We start from the raw sequence: 17,268 nt of genomic DNA on the forward strand, positions 1-17,268 counted from the left end.
ATTTTTGTTACCATACTCATTCTTGTACGAGGACATTTTATAAATAAAATCTCTTAAATATGGATCTCATATACAAAGCCATCAATTCAGAACTTCTTAATTAACAGTGTCATTTTAAACATTTTAGTGGCTTTTTGTCATTTTATGTATAACATATTCAGGAAAGCAATTGCTACTGAGAATATCTACAAATAATACAGAGTTAATGACAAGAAACAATGAAACAGCTTCTTACATGCAAACAGTTTCTTCACTCCATAGATAGCAATGCTTAGCAACATGCTATTGTATTAAGTTACAAGGTTTTGAAATCAACTTATGAAAGAGAGATGTTAAGTGATTTCGTAATAGAGCAATATTAGCACTAGTATGCTAAATTAAGCTTCACTGCTTTATCAGTAGAAGAATCTCTGGATATACTTTCCAAACGCGCAAGAATTGAAAATCGACATCCGAGCGAGTTACGAGGTTTTGGGAGTGAGGTAACAATATGTACAATTCTACAAAAAATTTACTCCTATATAACATAACTAAATCTGCCCAATATTTAAGAGAAGAGCAAAAGACAGCTTGTCAAAAAACACATTTTGATGTCAATATTGTTCGAGTGTTAATCTCAGAGGCATTTTTTTTTTTTTGGCAGATAAATTTTTTTACACATATTTATCTTTAACGATAGAAACGCAACTCAGACCTCTTTTGAAAATTGTATGTATTCATAAACTAGAGTCACACTGTGTAATTATGTAAGAAAACGTTAAATAATTACTTATGTGGAAACTTGTGGAAATCAAATGAATAGGACACTCAAAAATATGATGTAGGGGAAGAGTGGGGGAATACTGCGCACATAACAAAAATTTCTCAGTTTTCGACACAAATTTTAAGTAAAATTTTTAGAAAAATTACGGCTATTCTCTATCCATTAGGAATCAAATATACATAGACAGAATTCCTCAAAACCGAGTGAAGCGCACATAAATTAAATTTAAAGAGAAATGTGTAAATGCACGGTATTTCCTATCTCATGGGGTAATTTCGCGCATGGTACTGAGTGAATGCAGGCAGTGTATTTAATAATTTTTAAACTACAAGCAAAACACAATATATATTGAGCAAATGAACAGAGACATTATTTACGAAACAAAAGTAATAAAATACACTATTAATATCCATTCTTTACCAACTGTTGAAATTATTGGGGGCATTGTTCTTTGAAGCGAAGTGGCGTTACTCTGTAGAACAATTTGGCTAATTTAATAATGGGTTGGCCAAGTTCTTTTCTTGATCCCTACTGAATACAGAGTTTCTTCCAAGAGAGGATTGACCATATTCTCCACCACTCTTCTTTCTTTGGTCTCTCAATGTCGACTCTGGAATTCCACACCACCTGGCTGCTTCCCTTATTTTCAAACCTTCAATAACTTTTAAAGCTGTTTCTACCTCCTCTTGCGTCCAATTCTTATGTTCGCTTACTCTTTTGTAATGTCTCGGCATCTACAAGGACAGAGTAAATATGACAGTGCTGTCATTAAAAACAATAGGGGGAATACTGCGCAATGGCTTGCAGAGTGTGCACCATTGCCCCGCTCATACATTCATATATATTCACAAATATATTCATTTTATGAGGTACCAAATTACGAAAGAGATAACTTTAGTAAACGAATTATCAAATATTATTTACTTACCTTATAAAAGTGAAATCAGTCACAGTGTCGAACAGCTCACTTAATACTTCTTTTCTCGGCACTTCAGCTTATAAGCAAGATCCATTTTACACGACTTTCCACAATAGCTTCTAAATACAGACTGACGAATGCTGAACTTTGCTTTCTGATCACTATGTGACAGTAATAGACGGAAAACATATTAAGGTTTTCTTTTAGTAAAAATTGGTGTGCACGGTATTAATCAAAAGGGCATAATAAACACTCGTCAACACAATGAACTTATTTTATTGAAACATAACTTCTGTCAATATAAACTACAACATTGGATGTCTGATAACATTTGACTTTAGTTTCACTTACCTACACATTACAATACTGCTTTTTAGGTTCTTCTGTTTTATTAAGAAGTATCAGAACTGAAAGTGTATTTTATCAGTTTTCAGTGTACATATACTATTATAATTCGAAGATTTCAAACATATTTTACACTTTCTGTACAGTGGTGGTGCTGGGAGGGGGGTGGGGACTCATCTGCCCATCTTATCCACACAAATATTGACAGTTGAACTAAAACCAAACTGCTCATGCCAATCAGTAAGGCCTACTATCATAATAGTAATAATCTACTCAATTATAATAATTTTAATGGTGTGTGGGGCACAGGAAGGAAAATGATGCACCTTAACAATATTCTGTCTACACAAATGACCACCACAAATTTAAAATGATGGCGCCACCACTGTTTTCACAGTTATCATATAGTCTGTTTCATAAGTAGGTAATACAAATTTAGGCCTGCACTGAAGAGATCAAAATAAGACTAAAATGTTCTCACGTACTTTTTATGACTGTTTTATCCCAGAGTTATAATGTTAAGAAACAGTGAGAAACATAAGGATTTAACATTGAATCATTATTCTTGCTTTCAATATTTAATATCACACCTTCTCCAGTGTAGAGGAGTGTTTCATGAGTGTTGATGGTTGCTGAAAAGATTGGTGTATTTAAACAGGTGTTACCTGATAGGTCCGAAGGGTCCACACTCTTATTTCAACCTCTACATTACAGTAATAAGTTCGTTCCAACAAGCGGTTCATGGATCAGTTCATGTACGGTTCCTGTACCATCTTATGCGCATGCGCTAGTTGAGCATCTGCTATGGGATTAAAACTGGATTGGGCGCTGTTGGAACGCTTTCGCGGATCGTTATGTACTAAATCCAGAGATGCTATAACTGTGATCATCTCTGCTAAGGATGGGATGCTTATTATTATCGTTTCGCAACTAATTCTAATTGCAGAAAATAGAATTTCGATCATTTTCTATAAAAAGATAAAAAAAAAATATGGAAGGCAAGAATTCCGCTATTTCAATGTCGTGTACTGGGGGACTCTCATCTAAAAATAGTTCTTTTTTTTTAATTATTAATGTATGTACGTTATTTATTATACTTTTAATCAAATCTGCATGTTGAAATTGTAATTAACTATTTCAATACCCAAATAATTTCTATTCCCTTTCTTTTTGGCGAAAATTTAGATTAAATCTCTAGTTTTATTATTCGTCTGCACTGTCACTTTTCATCTTAACCTCATTGATGTGAACAGTCGATCATGTCTTTCTTCAGTATCCAGGAGACGTTGGTGGATTATGCGCATTCGCGTCTCGCGTACTCTTCCGTACATGCCTCAATCTGCGAACTATTTCTGACCGTTCCGAACCCGTGTCAAAAGCTTGTTGGAACGCCGGACTGCAGTACATGTTTCCGGTTCAAGACTGGTTCGGATTGTGTTGGAACGCTTTTTCTGTACTGCGCATGCTCACGATGGTTACGGACGGTTCCTGACTTTGTTGGAACGAACCTAATAAAAATATTTTATTTATGAACCATCCTATGTTGTTCTGACATAATCCAAGTACAAGAAACGTAGTGATCAACAACGATGCAAATTTATCAACTCTTCATGGAGTATTTGCATACCGGTACTCTTAACATTTTCTTCATGAGGGTAGTTAACTATAAATATAAAAAACTATACGACGTTATGTATTTATGGCTTAATATTTACACTAATTAATAATATAAACAATTAACACTTGTGCTGCAACTGAGAATTATAAAAAAAAATCCATCCTACACCATAGTGCAATGAATGCAATACTTAAAGTACAGTCGTACACTTTCAATTATACAGGAAGTGTAAATAAAATGCATGAACAACATTGTCTTTATTACCTACGTAATATATTACCTTCTATATAATATCTCAATACTGTTTTCAATACAAGGTCTAACAAAATTATAAAAGTCAACAAATTTTAACCTTCCAACATGGGTCTGAGAGATCCATGAGTTTTATTTAGTTTAATATCTTACCAACAGATGGGCCTACGTTCTTATCTTCTTAGCACATATTGCACCATACCCAACGTTGACCATACTTTTGTTAGTGTTATGCTGAATTGGCAACCTGAAGGTAAGAACGTAGGCCCATCTGTTGGTAAGATAATGGAAGGTTAAATAAAGAAAAACAATGATAGGTGACATAGCTTTTCAGCCGTACCTATATGACTTATTTTCTTAATCAGTTAATTCTATGAGTTAAACAATTATGGTCGAGAATTAAGACTAAAATTTGATGAATAAATTACCCTGCTCCCCCATAGGAATAAAAGTCAGTGACTGTGTAAAATATTTCAGAATTATATTTCATTTGTCATAAAAGTGAAGCTGAGAAAGAAATAATATTTCAATGACAACGTAAGAAATCATTTCTTACAAATGAAAGTAACGTAAGAGTAGCACTGTTGATAATTTTAATATAAATTAGAATTCAAGTGCCTGATAAACATTTGTTTACTTTCCGCTTTTAAGATCTTAGAGTTCATTATTTGTTTTTCTATCAATAAATGTAAATTGCACATAAAATCAACCAGCCTCTGTAATTTGTATGTATAATAGTTAAACTCTTTATGGTAAGTCATTATAAAGCAACATAATCCCAACTCAAAGTTTCTTAAAATAAAATATACGTATACACGTCTAAATTTAATACAAATAAACTAATAAATTTAGAGATAATACAGAGTGCATACCGGGTACAATTGACAAAACATATCAAATATTATTTTGTTTTTTTTATTAAAAGAATTAAGACTAATTTTGATGTAATATAAAATATTTTCGTAAAATGAATTTCAGCCTCACTATATTCATATCCCTTCTTTCGTTTATCCATAGCCTGTATGTACACAGATCATTATAATCACTTAATTTTTTTTTTTTTTTTTCCATTCAATGTTGTTTTATGTATTATCATCACGAAGTCCCATGGACCATACTAATGGTCCACTAGTTTTAACTGTGATTTCAGGTTCCCCACTGTAAGTGTTTGATGAACTTATTAGACCTCCAAACTCCATTGAACGATTGTCTGCAAGAGAAATTAAAAATAATTTCAATTAAAGAAGTTAATTCATGCAATAAAATAAATATAAACTCATACTTAGATGCTACAAAAATAATAAATTTACTTCAAATTAATTAATATATTCATTATTAATTAATAATTAACATTTTCTGATCAGTAGAAAAGGAAGATCCTTACTGACTGTTTTGCACTACTGGTTTAGTGTTGGACAAGAAAGTAAACAGGAGGAGGAGTAATTTAACAGAAGAAAAATTTGACAAATTAGAAAGAAGTCCAAGAAAATCTTTCAATTGCTTAGCAGCACAATGTGTAGTTTCACGTGGATTCATATATACAATAAAAAATTACTGAAATTGTGACCATATAAGATTTCAATGGTTTAAAGACTGACTTATCCCGATAGCAATGATATAATTCAGTTTTGTAATTGGTTCCTGCATTCTGTACATGACAGGAATGTGAATCCAGAACTGATATTTTTTACTGACCAAGCGTGGTTATATTTATTGGAAAAAGTAAATTCCTAAAACAATCATCGGAGTTCAGAAGCACCTCATCAGCTACATAGCGCCCATCGCATGACATTTGTAATGTTCTTCATAACATTATACAAGAAGAACTGGGACTTGGTTTCGCTTGGCTTTTTGTGGGATTGAACCTTGAACTTAGGCTTATACTGGCCCATTGTGAACCCTATGTATATGCGATAATTGTTCAAGTTCGACAGGTGGATAGACGAAACAGGCGTATGCCGAAAAAAGCTCTCTGCAACGTCTTTGTCCACTTCAAATTCTGTAACTTTCATTCCCTTGTTCTCCACTTTCAAGTCCTTCACACTTCGACACCTTTCCTCCCACTTCAGTTCCCTATCATCGTATTACAATCTCTACATACACACTCAAAATACACACATAAAACATCATCATATTCATCATTCACTATCTTGCTATCGCACTTGTGGAATACCCTACCCAATGACATCAGAAACTGTCGGAATTTAACAGAATTAAAAAACAAACTTAGTTAAGAATCATCTTACTGTGTAGAGTACAATGCAGTAAACTGAATATTTTAACTTTATTGCAAATGTTTCGAAATTGTTTCTATTTTATTTCTCTTGAAATATGTATAATCCATGCTGAATCTTTCGTACACTACTTTTAACACTTTAATATAAATAATTGATTAAATGGCGATCTTACTCGTGTTAATTGACATGAAATCCTATACATACAACCCAACATTCCAAAAACTCAACACACTAGAACAATATGAAATATACAGACACACTAAAACACACCCTGATCAAATTCTCAACACACAGATCAATTTCAGAACGCACACACTATTTGACACCACATTTCAACACTTTTCAACAATCGAACACACCCACACAACAGGCAGCGAAGTTCGAGATGACGCCGAGATTTAGTAGGCTCTGAGGATGGTGTGAAGAAGCACCGAAACAGCTGTAAGCCGCACATGTTTACACAATTAACACGAGTAAGATCGCCATTTAATCAATTATTTATGTATAATCAATCAGTTGCTTATTTTCAGATGTTTAGTAATTTTCTTTAATCACTAAATATATTAGGCAATCAATATATTGCATTAGTACTTTTTTGTGCCCATTGTGATCTTATCTTTGTACTCGTATTTTTTTAGTCCCCTCTATTTGCATTTGTGTGTCTTTTTTTTTGTATTTGTAATTTTAGTTATATTTCTTATTTACTTCTCACTGTCTATAGGTATTCTGGTGTTGTGGTAGAGAAGGCCTGATGGCCTTAACTCCACCAGATTAAACAAAACAAAATAAATAAATAAATGGCTGAAAACATAACAGCTTCAATGGAGTAAGACTAATATATTTTTTCCTTATACAGTGCTTTATCGTGTTATTATGCTCTGAGATGGCGCTCACAGACTTCTCTTTCTCTCTTACAAGTTCCTCGCATTTTCGAGTTAAATGTTGTTGCAAATGTCCCTTAAAATTAGTGAAAAAGTCGAAAAACCATCTAATTTTATAGCGAAAATTCACAATGCCTCGTCACATGCGTCGAAAATATGAGAATCAGAGGAAAAAACATAAGTACAAAGTAAAAGAACGTTAGTTAAGAAAGAAAACAAACAACCTTTTACTGTGGAAGAGTGAATCAGACTTTTGGGGTAGTGTTGCAAAAATGCTGTGCACAGATAAATGTGGGTGCTATTTGTTGTTGTTTTCTAATGCCAGGCGTTTGATAATAAAATCATTTGACCTCTTGCACTCCAATATTTTTCAAAGATATTATCATGGTCAGCCACTGAAGCACAGATTTTGAGATGTTCCGAACCTATTTCTTGGTTTGAGTTGCAAATGGGCAGTTAGGGGACTGATATATTCCAATTCTATGTAGGTGTTTGGCCAAACAGTCATGGCTTGTTGCCAATTTAAATGCAGCTACAGACGATTTTCGTGGTAAATCGGGAATTAACTGTGGATTATGATGCAGAGAGTTCCATTTTTTCCCTTGAGATTGTATTATCAAATTTTGTTTGTTGAAGTCTAAGTATGTAGATTTAATAAATCTTTTACAAAGTAAAATGAGTAAACCACTAACTTATGCTACTATTTAAATAAAGATCCATGAATTTGTTTACAAAAAATGATTATATTTCGTGCGCAGATGAACTGATTTGTAGATAATGAACAGAAAGAAAATTCATTCAGTAGTTTAGTATAAATTTCTGTACACAGACAAATGAATATACGGACAGTTTGCTGAATGACACTTTTTTTGTATCAGAGAAGATGAAAACATACATTATTTCTGCGCAAATCTTGAAATTGAATTTTTGCATCACAAAACGTTTTCTTCACATAATTCACAATATATGAGCAAAGAAATTCTTCAATAATGTTTACTTCATATAATGAGAAAGTAAAATGGGATGACACTTACTGAGATTCCATTTGAGACCAGTTGTGGTGACATTTTCAACTCTTGCACCAACAGGAATTAAACTACACCAACCACCTTTATGTGCTATAGTTTCTCCAACGAAGATACGATGTTGTCCTGGCGTGAGAAGCCACGTTAGAGAGTCACTAGCCAACTGATACATTGGAAGATCTCCTATGATTTCTTTTGTTTTATACAGCGTGTTTAGATTAGTTAGAATCTGATCAAGTCGTCCAGATGTCTCACATACTGCAATTACACCATCTAGCTGTTAAAAATTGGAAACAAATTAGGATTAAGTAGTATTAATTTGTATTACACTATAGAGCTCAAAACTTAAAAAAAAATTCACACGCACGCACGCACGCACGCACGCGCGCGCACACACACACACACACACACACACACACACACACACACAAAAAAAACTTATTTTGATGGAAGAATGGGATAGACCCTTCTTCCACAAGCCCTTCAACTACAGATATACAAATTGATTGTGAAAAACATGTATAATAACCTTTCAAATCGTAAACAAACAAATTTGTCCATAGTCTGAAATGAGCAGAATGGAAAACTATAAATGATAAATTATGTATTATTTCTAAAGTACCAGTATGGTGCAGAGCATTCGTGCACTAAGCGAAGGGTCCCAGGATCGATATCGGGCCCCAGAACAATTTTTCCTTTCAAATTATTCAAGTCTGCTGTAGGTATGTTAACAGAAAACCACAATTCAAATCACACAGAGTTTGTGTGCACTCAAAGTTGGGTTTCTGGCACCTTGTCAGCCCACTTGAGTCATGTGGATATAAAAGGAAAAATTGGGACGGTGTCGGTGTAGTTCCTGGGTAGCTCAGTCGGTAGAGCATTTGTGCACTAAGTGAAGGGTCCCGGGATCGATACCTGACCCTGGAACAATTTTTCCCTTGAAATTATTGAAATCTGCTTCACAGGGAGCTTTACCTGAAAACCTGATTTGCAAATAAAAATTTGTTTTGAGATACAGTAACTTTCCCTATGAGGTCAAAAACTTATCAATACTACCTCGTGTACAGGCTACCTAAAATAATGTCGTTTTTTTTCTCCACAGATAAAGATATCCTTATTTCATAATCAAATTATATGATAACTATTTCTATATGGTCTTTTTAACTTTAAAACTACCGGCAGTAATGAAATAGTCTAGGCCTACTCTTAATAAAATATGGTAGAACCATCATCAAGAAAGTAGGTACTAGGTGACCATTTTGTATGTGGAATGTAAACAGCGACACTGCAATCTGTGTTGTTACTCTTTGGGAAAGAGAAAGACATAATGTATGACTAAAATAAGAAAGTGATTCATACTACATGGGTGACATAACAGTAGCATGCTGTGTATTAGTACAGGCAACTGCCATTCTACAAACAAAATAGTCGAGTAATAGATGCTGTGAACAACAGCAGCAGCAGCAACAATAACACATTATGTAGGTACGTCTAAATTGAAGTGCAAAGCATTAAATTAATAAAATACACTAGAATTTCTTTTACATGTTTCAAACTTAGGTCTGTATGTTTTTTTTTTTCTGAAGATCAGGCAAAATTCCTATACTTTCCATGTCAATTTATTTCAATTATACGTTTTTCGTTTATACATTTATGCAATCATATGTTAAACCTCAAGAGATACACCAAACGTCAACATTATAAATCAATTTTGCTAGAAATTAGGTTTGCCATGAAAATAAAAGAACGCGAAAATATAGTACGTGTTCATTATTAAGATGTGCCCAACTTTGAAATTCGTGAAAATTTTAAGCTGCTCTTCTTATCCTTCACCAATTTTATATCCTTTAATGACACTGTTACTGCTTTAGAAACAGTGAAACATTTTGTAACACACCATGATGTAGCTGAACAAATTATGGAACAATTATCGCAATTTGAGGACATGGTTTATTCTTTAGGAGAAAGCAGTCCAAAATAACTGAGTTTTTGTACAATAATCGCATGCTATTAAAATGAAGATCACACTGAAAGAACAAGTTAAGTCAATGTCGTAAAATTTTCTGGATTGGAGTTTGCAATGTAATACATCAGTCAGCTTTGACTCTAAACAGCTACTAAGATTTTCCACAAATAATCTTACATTCTTCAAGAATCTGTATTGTACATTTGTTTACTGTATTTGTCTCAAAATGGCTTAACTGTGAAGTTATAAGTTTCTCTTGTGAAAATGTTACTAAATTGATCTAACTTACTGCCCCCATATGGCCTAGTTTTCAAATACTATTTCATATGTTATGAAATGTAATTTCTGACAAATGTTTTTCTCATTTTCAAAACATGTTGTTGTTGTTATCTAATGCCGGGCTTTGGCAACGAAGCCATTAGCATTCTTGCTCTCCAATATTTCGAAACATAGAAAAGTTGTTTTACTGTATATACTCTACAGCTTATTAACTGTGTCTAGTTCTAGTTCTTACCTGGCAAAAAATAATTCGAAATCATGACTAAAATGGAGATAACACTTTTCGTGACTATAATATTGCTTATTACTCATAAAACAAATATACTTATCACAATAAATGAAGTGTCGGCTGGAACAACGTTATAAGTTACATTTGGTAAAATTTACAGGAGCTGCAAAAATGTGTACACGTACAACGTTGTTCTTATAGGGTTAGCAAACTTTTGAGTGGACAAATTTCACGTACTGCATTGATGGACAGTTGCAAGCCAAAGAGTATATATAGCAAGGTAACATGACATACAACATTATTACACGGAAACACGTCGAATGAAAATTTTGTAACTTACAATGTTGTTCCAGCCGACGCTTCAAATATAGAAAACTATGAACTCAAGTAAGCTCTAATTTAACTTGGATACAACAGAGATTCCAATCACTGTTTCCTGTTTGTAGGCTGTTGCACAGCTTAAAGCTGACACTGCATTTTTATACAATGTCAAATAAAAATAAATATAAAGTAGATCCATAGCAAGAAAATGCATAAAACGCCACTTAACTTAATAATATTCAAGACACAAAAAAAATTCAAATTAAAAAAAGATGAAAGTAACTAGCACTACATAGGCCTAAGTTGATATCTTTATCTTTAGTACAAATAATTATGGCAGTCAACAAACCAATAGCATTGTAGTATTGGTCCAGGAGAAAATGCAAAGCAGTTCACCAGTGGCCATAATTACTTGTATTAAAGATGAATTTTACCCATAAGTTATATTAAAGCATACTTACAGGCTTAGGATACTACAGACTATTAAAAACAGGCCTACCTGCAACTTCTCACTTGCAACATGACACTGAAAATGTCTCAAAGCCTTAGTGAAATCAGTTTCATTCTGGTTTGGTGTTAAAATGATTCGGGTTCCTTTACTTTTAAAATATGCAAGTACATTCTGTTTTATAGAATCCATATCGCCTGTAATAAGATCTGGTGGAATGTAATCTCCATTCTGCAGAAAGTGAAACCATCGGTTTGTTCCTCCATCAACTGTAACTCTCATGGTAGCTGAAAGAGATTAATATAAGTACTCACAGGCTAATAGACATGATTAGACACTATCCCATACATTTTCACAAAATATTCTACCTAAAAGTAGGCCTATTTAAATGCCATTAAAACATAACATAAATTAAATTAAAAACAAACTCTGGCTCTTGAATTTTTCCATGATTATAATAAACACGAAGGCGTGGGAGACATACATGTTCTCAATTTTAATACCTATTCAGGTTAACTTTTTAAAATTCTGGGATGCAGATTTAGGACACAAATTCTGCTTAACAATATACAATTTAGTGCACGCTTTTAAGTTGTTTTGTCTACAAATAATGAACAAAATCAACATAAATGTAAATCACATCAATATATTATTGTAATAATATTTAATAATTATTGTAATAAATTTAAGAAAGCTCTTTATAAAATTTTAATCAAAAACTGCCTTTACAGTATGAACGAATTTATTGAAAATTGTCATAACTGAATAGAAAATGAACGCCTTACTTCAAAAAATTTTACTTCCTCTTTTTCAGATCCTGACTTCGAGAAGGATGTCTTCTCATGAAGGACACGATGGTTGAAATTGACTCCTGACTTCAAGACATACTGCAAACGGGACTTATAGCCAAAATCGACTGACCTGTAGTTTTCTTCAATCAAGTTCCAAGTTTTGTATAGGCCTATTTGTATTTGTGTTGCATTTAATTATAGTTATTAATTTTATGTATATTATGTGATTAATTATTAGTTTGTAAATATGACATGTCCCATATCATGTATATGATCAGTGGATGCAATAAATTATTATGATTATGATTATAATTGCAATATCCTTAAAGTTACAGGGTAACAGAGGCTAGACTGTATGAACTCGTATTTACCTTTGTTCCAGAGAGAAAGCATCAAATCCCTCGGAACATTAATTGGTTGATTAAGAATGAGAAGGCCATAGCGGAAGGAAGAATGTTCTACATCCAATATATCGAGGGGATTCCACTGATGCACAGCAGTTGTAGAATTCATTCCTGAAGTTCCTATATCCAAAATCATCTGAAAAGAAAACACAGTCCTTCAAAATGTATCTCAATCATAATTTCAAAAGGAAGGGTACATGCGTATTAATAATGTTACAGGATCACTTAAGAGCATACAAAAACTGTTAGTAATTTATAGGTTATACCGGCTGTACGAGTCTGACCTTGCAAACAACACGAGCCGGCAAAAATGTAAATCTTTTACACGCCGTGTTTCCAGTTTTCTTGTAAATGTCATTCAAAATAGCTGCCCCATATGTTCAATTTTACCTCCTAAAAACAAAGCAAGACATTCTATTCATGAGATACTGCTCTCTCTTACGTAATTTTTAGATTATGTACAATTCTTTACCCTACAAAAAGAAACACTACGCCATAATGTTGTCATGCATTGCTGCCACTATGAACAGCACAGAAATTGCAGTAATACCAATGTTGTAACTTGAAATAATCAACATACGGACTGTCGACGAAATGATGCCACCAGATCGGTGTTTCTAAATAAAAACAACAAATTCAAAGTATTACATGTGAAGAGTAGCGTTGCGAGAGCATAGTAAATATTCTTCTAATAAAAGATCCCACAGCCGTGGGACTGAAGCCGGATGGTCTATGGCGAGTCCTTGGCATCAACTCCTTTGATTAGATTACCTCCCTTCGATTTGATTACCTGGTTGGGTTTTTCCGAGGTTTTCCCCAAACCAAAAGGCAAATGCCGGGTAATATTTTGGGGAATCCTCGGACCTCACCTCATCTCACTACATCTCGCCAAAATATTGTAAAAAATTGCACAAAATTGTAAAAATTGTAGAAAATTACTAAATTGTAAAACTATAAAAATTTGTAAAAATTGTAATTGTAATATTTTGTAATATTGTAAAATTTTGACTTGTTCCACATCTTAAAGCTTCATTGCTCATGTAAGATCTATGGAATAAAATGAATGAATGAATGAATGAATCCGGAAATTTTGCAGAAGACCTTGCTAGGTTAGGTTAGGTTTGCTTCTATAGATAGGTATAATCATAGAGAAATAAATAGTACAATAATATGTAACTGAGCATGTAACACTCATGAGGCGGAATTATTATATTACAATTTTCTGTCCTTTCTTAAGATAGTTGCAAATTCTTCGACTTCTCACTCTTTCTTGTATTACAAACTTTACTCGGAATTTCCGATACGCCGCTGGACAAGAAGTTTAAAAATTTGCACCCCCTCCTCCCCCTTGCTATCAAAATTATTGTGACTGTCCATAAATCTTCTTCTCGATGTTCCGGAAGAACAATGACACAACTGCAAAATTTGGGTGAATATTTAAAACACCCCTATGTGACTAGTATTTGAAAGTAATCAAAATCATATTTTGCTTCGAGTGTCGTAGCATTTTTTTTAATTTCCTAGTACCCAGTGCTCGTTACATTTTAGGTCGTTTTTATGTTTACACAGTGGCTTCTTTCTGAAAAGAATTTTAATAGTTTGTTACTAGATGTGATTCTAGTCAGTTTGTAATATATTTTTAGCCATTGAAAATATACATGTTTTATGATTATACAACAATGGCTGACTTAACAGCTTATGTAACGAGTACCGGGTACTAGGAAACTTCTTTTTTTTTTTTTTTTGTTCAAATATTTTTTACTCACTGTATATGTATTTATACCTAAATAAAATTCTGTTTTTTGTTCCTCCTAAAAAAAAAAAACATTTTATGTTGCACTTACGTCATTGTTACTCCGGAACAGCGATCTGAGATTCGAATCTGCATTGCGATATTAAATTTAAGAATGGTTAAATCTTAAACAGACATTCTGATTGCTGTCATCGGTGTTGATTAATATTAATAGCTTAAAAACGCAAATACATAAGTCTAAATACATACAGTCATGAAGCTTGAGTTGTTGAGGGTTCTAGAAACAATAGGCTGTGCCGGTACTATTACGCATTGTCTGTGATGAGGCGATTGTAGCGATCCTAGTGGTTAGCAACTATCTATGGATGCATAGTCCCTACGTATTGAGCTTCGTGAATAATGTCATAATAAAATTTATACCCTAAAAACGTTACGTGTTTTTAGGTTACATTGTTGCTGTTGTCATTTTTATGTGAAATTGACGCAAATATTTCCTATTAGTTGATAGATTTTTAGGAGCGTAAATTAAAACGAATGTTTTTCTTTCGTATGCGGCAAGAAGTACCGCTATAATATGATTTAAGTTGTTGATGAGTGGTTAAATTTGGAGTCTAATGATGCATGTTTCATAATATATGTATGCAAATTTATATCAATATTGTCAATGTCGGGATAAAGGAAACAGGAAACTTTACCTGAAGATTTCGTGGACTGTTTGGCTGTAGAACATTGTATTAGTCTTTAAGTCTAGTCTGCAAGCATACTCTGTAAGCCAAGTGTCAGTCTTCAGTCTGTAAGCATACTCTGTATTTTGTAAACCACTCACTCACTCACTCACTCACTCACTCACTCACTCACTCACTCACTCACTCACTCACTCACTCACTCACTCACTCACTCACTCACTCACTCACTCACTCACTCACTCACTCACTCACTCACTCACTCACTCACTCACTCATATATTTCTTTCGCCAATTTCATTCAGAACAAATCTCGCTGAAACAAACGTCCAGAAACTCTCCGGCTCACTTCACTAGTGATCAATGCGCTTTTTTTTTAGACATATGTTTTATAAAGTTTTCTAGTGTCTGTCGATTTGTTGATTTGTAACTGTGCTAGAGTACATTTGTGAATTATTTTCGTTTATTATTTACTTTAATATTCTTAGGACTGGAATGGGCCTGAAACAGTATTCGAAAATTGCCAAAATAACACCAATCACAATTTTACAACTTTTCATAACCGATAGCATTCCCAAGGTATCAAATGACTGACTTATAAAATTTTGATTTTTTTAACTATGTGATGTTTAATTTATCCGACTTTCCGAAACTACGAGTTCTTAGAGGTTCAGCTTCAGTCCTCTCGGTCATAGGCTCTACACATGGAAAGACTGTCTTCTCTATTATTGTACGCTCGTACACTACGCTACGAGTATATACGGAATGTCTCAGAAATAAACTGACAATATTTTCAATAAAGTTCTTTAATTAAAAGGAAAAAAAAAATCGACAGGAAAATGTCCAATCTTCTAACTCTAATAGTTCTTGAGATATTAAATAAACATGATTTGTGATTAGGCAGTGATACTAGACATTTGTTTACCACCTGGCACCCTACTGTTTAACTAACTTGCCGCGGAATCCGAGAACAGCTCTCCATACATCGTCTAATCACTCTGAATTAGGTTGACTTTACATAATTTTTCCTATTAAAAAGTGGAAATCATTTGAGCGAAAAGAAAGAAAAAAAAACACCGGGAATATATTTCCTAAAAATAACACATGACTTACCTTTCTTTAAGCCTCTTAGAAATTGTCCAACTGGGACTGGGCTTTAACACATTGACAGAATGATAATTGATAACATGAAAAATACTTAAAAAATAGGACTGTGAGGTTTTCACTGGCATATTTCTTTACTCTGTGGCTACCACCACAATTAATTTGCCGGTCTATTTTTGAGACACCTTGTATGGAGGCTGATTTCCTGAAATACAGTACATATTTTAACAGCTGCCATTTTTCATTATTACACTAGGCAGTGGGTAATGCCACAACTCACAGACAGGGAGGAACAGGGATTCATTTTCCAACAAGACGGAGCCCCTCCACATTAGCATACTGAGGTACCTAAATTAACCGCTACCAGGTCGATGGATTGGTCGTGCAACGGACGCAGACAGAAACTTCTACACATGACCACCCGTTCACCGAATTTCACAGTGTGGTTTCTTTTTGTGGGGTTTCGTCTAGGACAATGTTTACATACGCCCACTTCCAGCAACATTGTCCGAATTGAGAAGGCGCATTAACACAGCAATCAGAAACGTCACACAAAACATGCTTGAAGGGTTTGGCAAACGCCTGAACGTCTGCCGTATTACACGTGGGGCTCACATCGAGTGCATCTAAGGTCAGTATAAAACTTCAAAATTTCCTCTTTAAAATGGTATTATGTTCAATATTGGTAAAAATATAGCCTTCTGAAATCGTCCAATAATTTGTAACCACGTGTGTAATTTTATTATAACTTATAATAATATACAATAATTCTGATAGATTTTATTTTTCCCAGTTGTTTTGACTAACCACGCATAACATACTTAGTAGATTGTACGACTCTTACAGATCTAGAATGATACGATGGTGAGGATGGAATCTTTATGCTTTCGAAACGTTAGGGAAATTAAATCTCACATCGCTGCAAAGCTCAGGCTCTCCTTCACTTCCAATTACCGTGCTATCCAGAAATCTTATTTCACGCAATGCCTTCACACTACGTTATCTGAGCACACAGCCTGGCAACGTTTCTTTAGGTAATAGCCAATTTTGTGACTTTGCCACTCGACACCACCTCCAATCACGGAATTTCTTTTTCTATTTTTCATCGGAGTCCTGTAACGAAGACTACTGTTCCCTCTCTATGTCGAACTACAAACGTCACAACTGAATTCCATTAGGACCATACACTAAAGGAAGTCATTAAACATGTACAACGTTTTAAAATTAGATGTACTCAGTGAATTGTGAGA

General features: G+C 33.8%; 1 protein-coding gene across 6 annotated transcripts in view; it reads right to left on the minus strand.

Moving 5' to 3' along the window:
* Positions 1 to 1,940: 1,940 nt before the first annotated feature.
* LOC138694743 (thiamine pyrophosphokinase 1) overlaps positions 1,941 to 17,268 on the minus strand; it is a 114,051-nt gene continuing 98,723 nt past the window's right edge. For 4 of the 6 annotated variants that reach the window (XM_069818754.1, XM_069818751.1, XM_069818750.1 and 1 more), the window contains exons 2-5: positions 12,446 to 12,614; positions 11,335 to 11,570; positions 8,050 to 8,317; positions 1,941 to 5,107 (exon numbers count right to left, since the gene is read on the minus strand). In XM_069818754.1, the coding sequence (XP_069674855.1) occupies positions 4,980 to 5,107; positions 8,050 to 8,317; positions 11,335 to 11,570; positions 12,446 to 12,614 (801 nt within the window). In that variant the 3' untranslated portion in view covers positions 1,941 to 4,979. Of the gene's footprint in view, positions 5,108 to 8,049; positions 8,318 to 11,334; positions 11,571 to 12,445; positions 12,615 to 12,762; positions 13,007 to 17,268 lie in introns of those variants that run through there. The other 2 variants (XM_069818755.1, XM_069818753.1) reach the window with 2 other exon arrangements.

The sequence above is a fragment of the Periplaneta americana genome, chromosome 2 (assembly GCF_040183065.1).
Source record: "Periplaneta americana isolate PAMFEO1 chromosome 2, P.americana_PAMFEO1_priV1, whole genome shotgun sequence".
NCBI lineage: Eukaryota > Metazoa > Arthropoda > Insecta > Blattodea > Blattidae > Periplaneta > Periplaneta americana.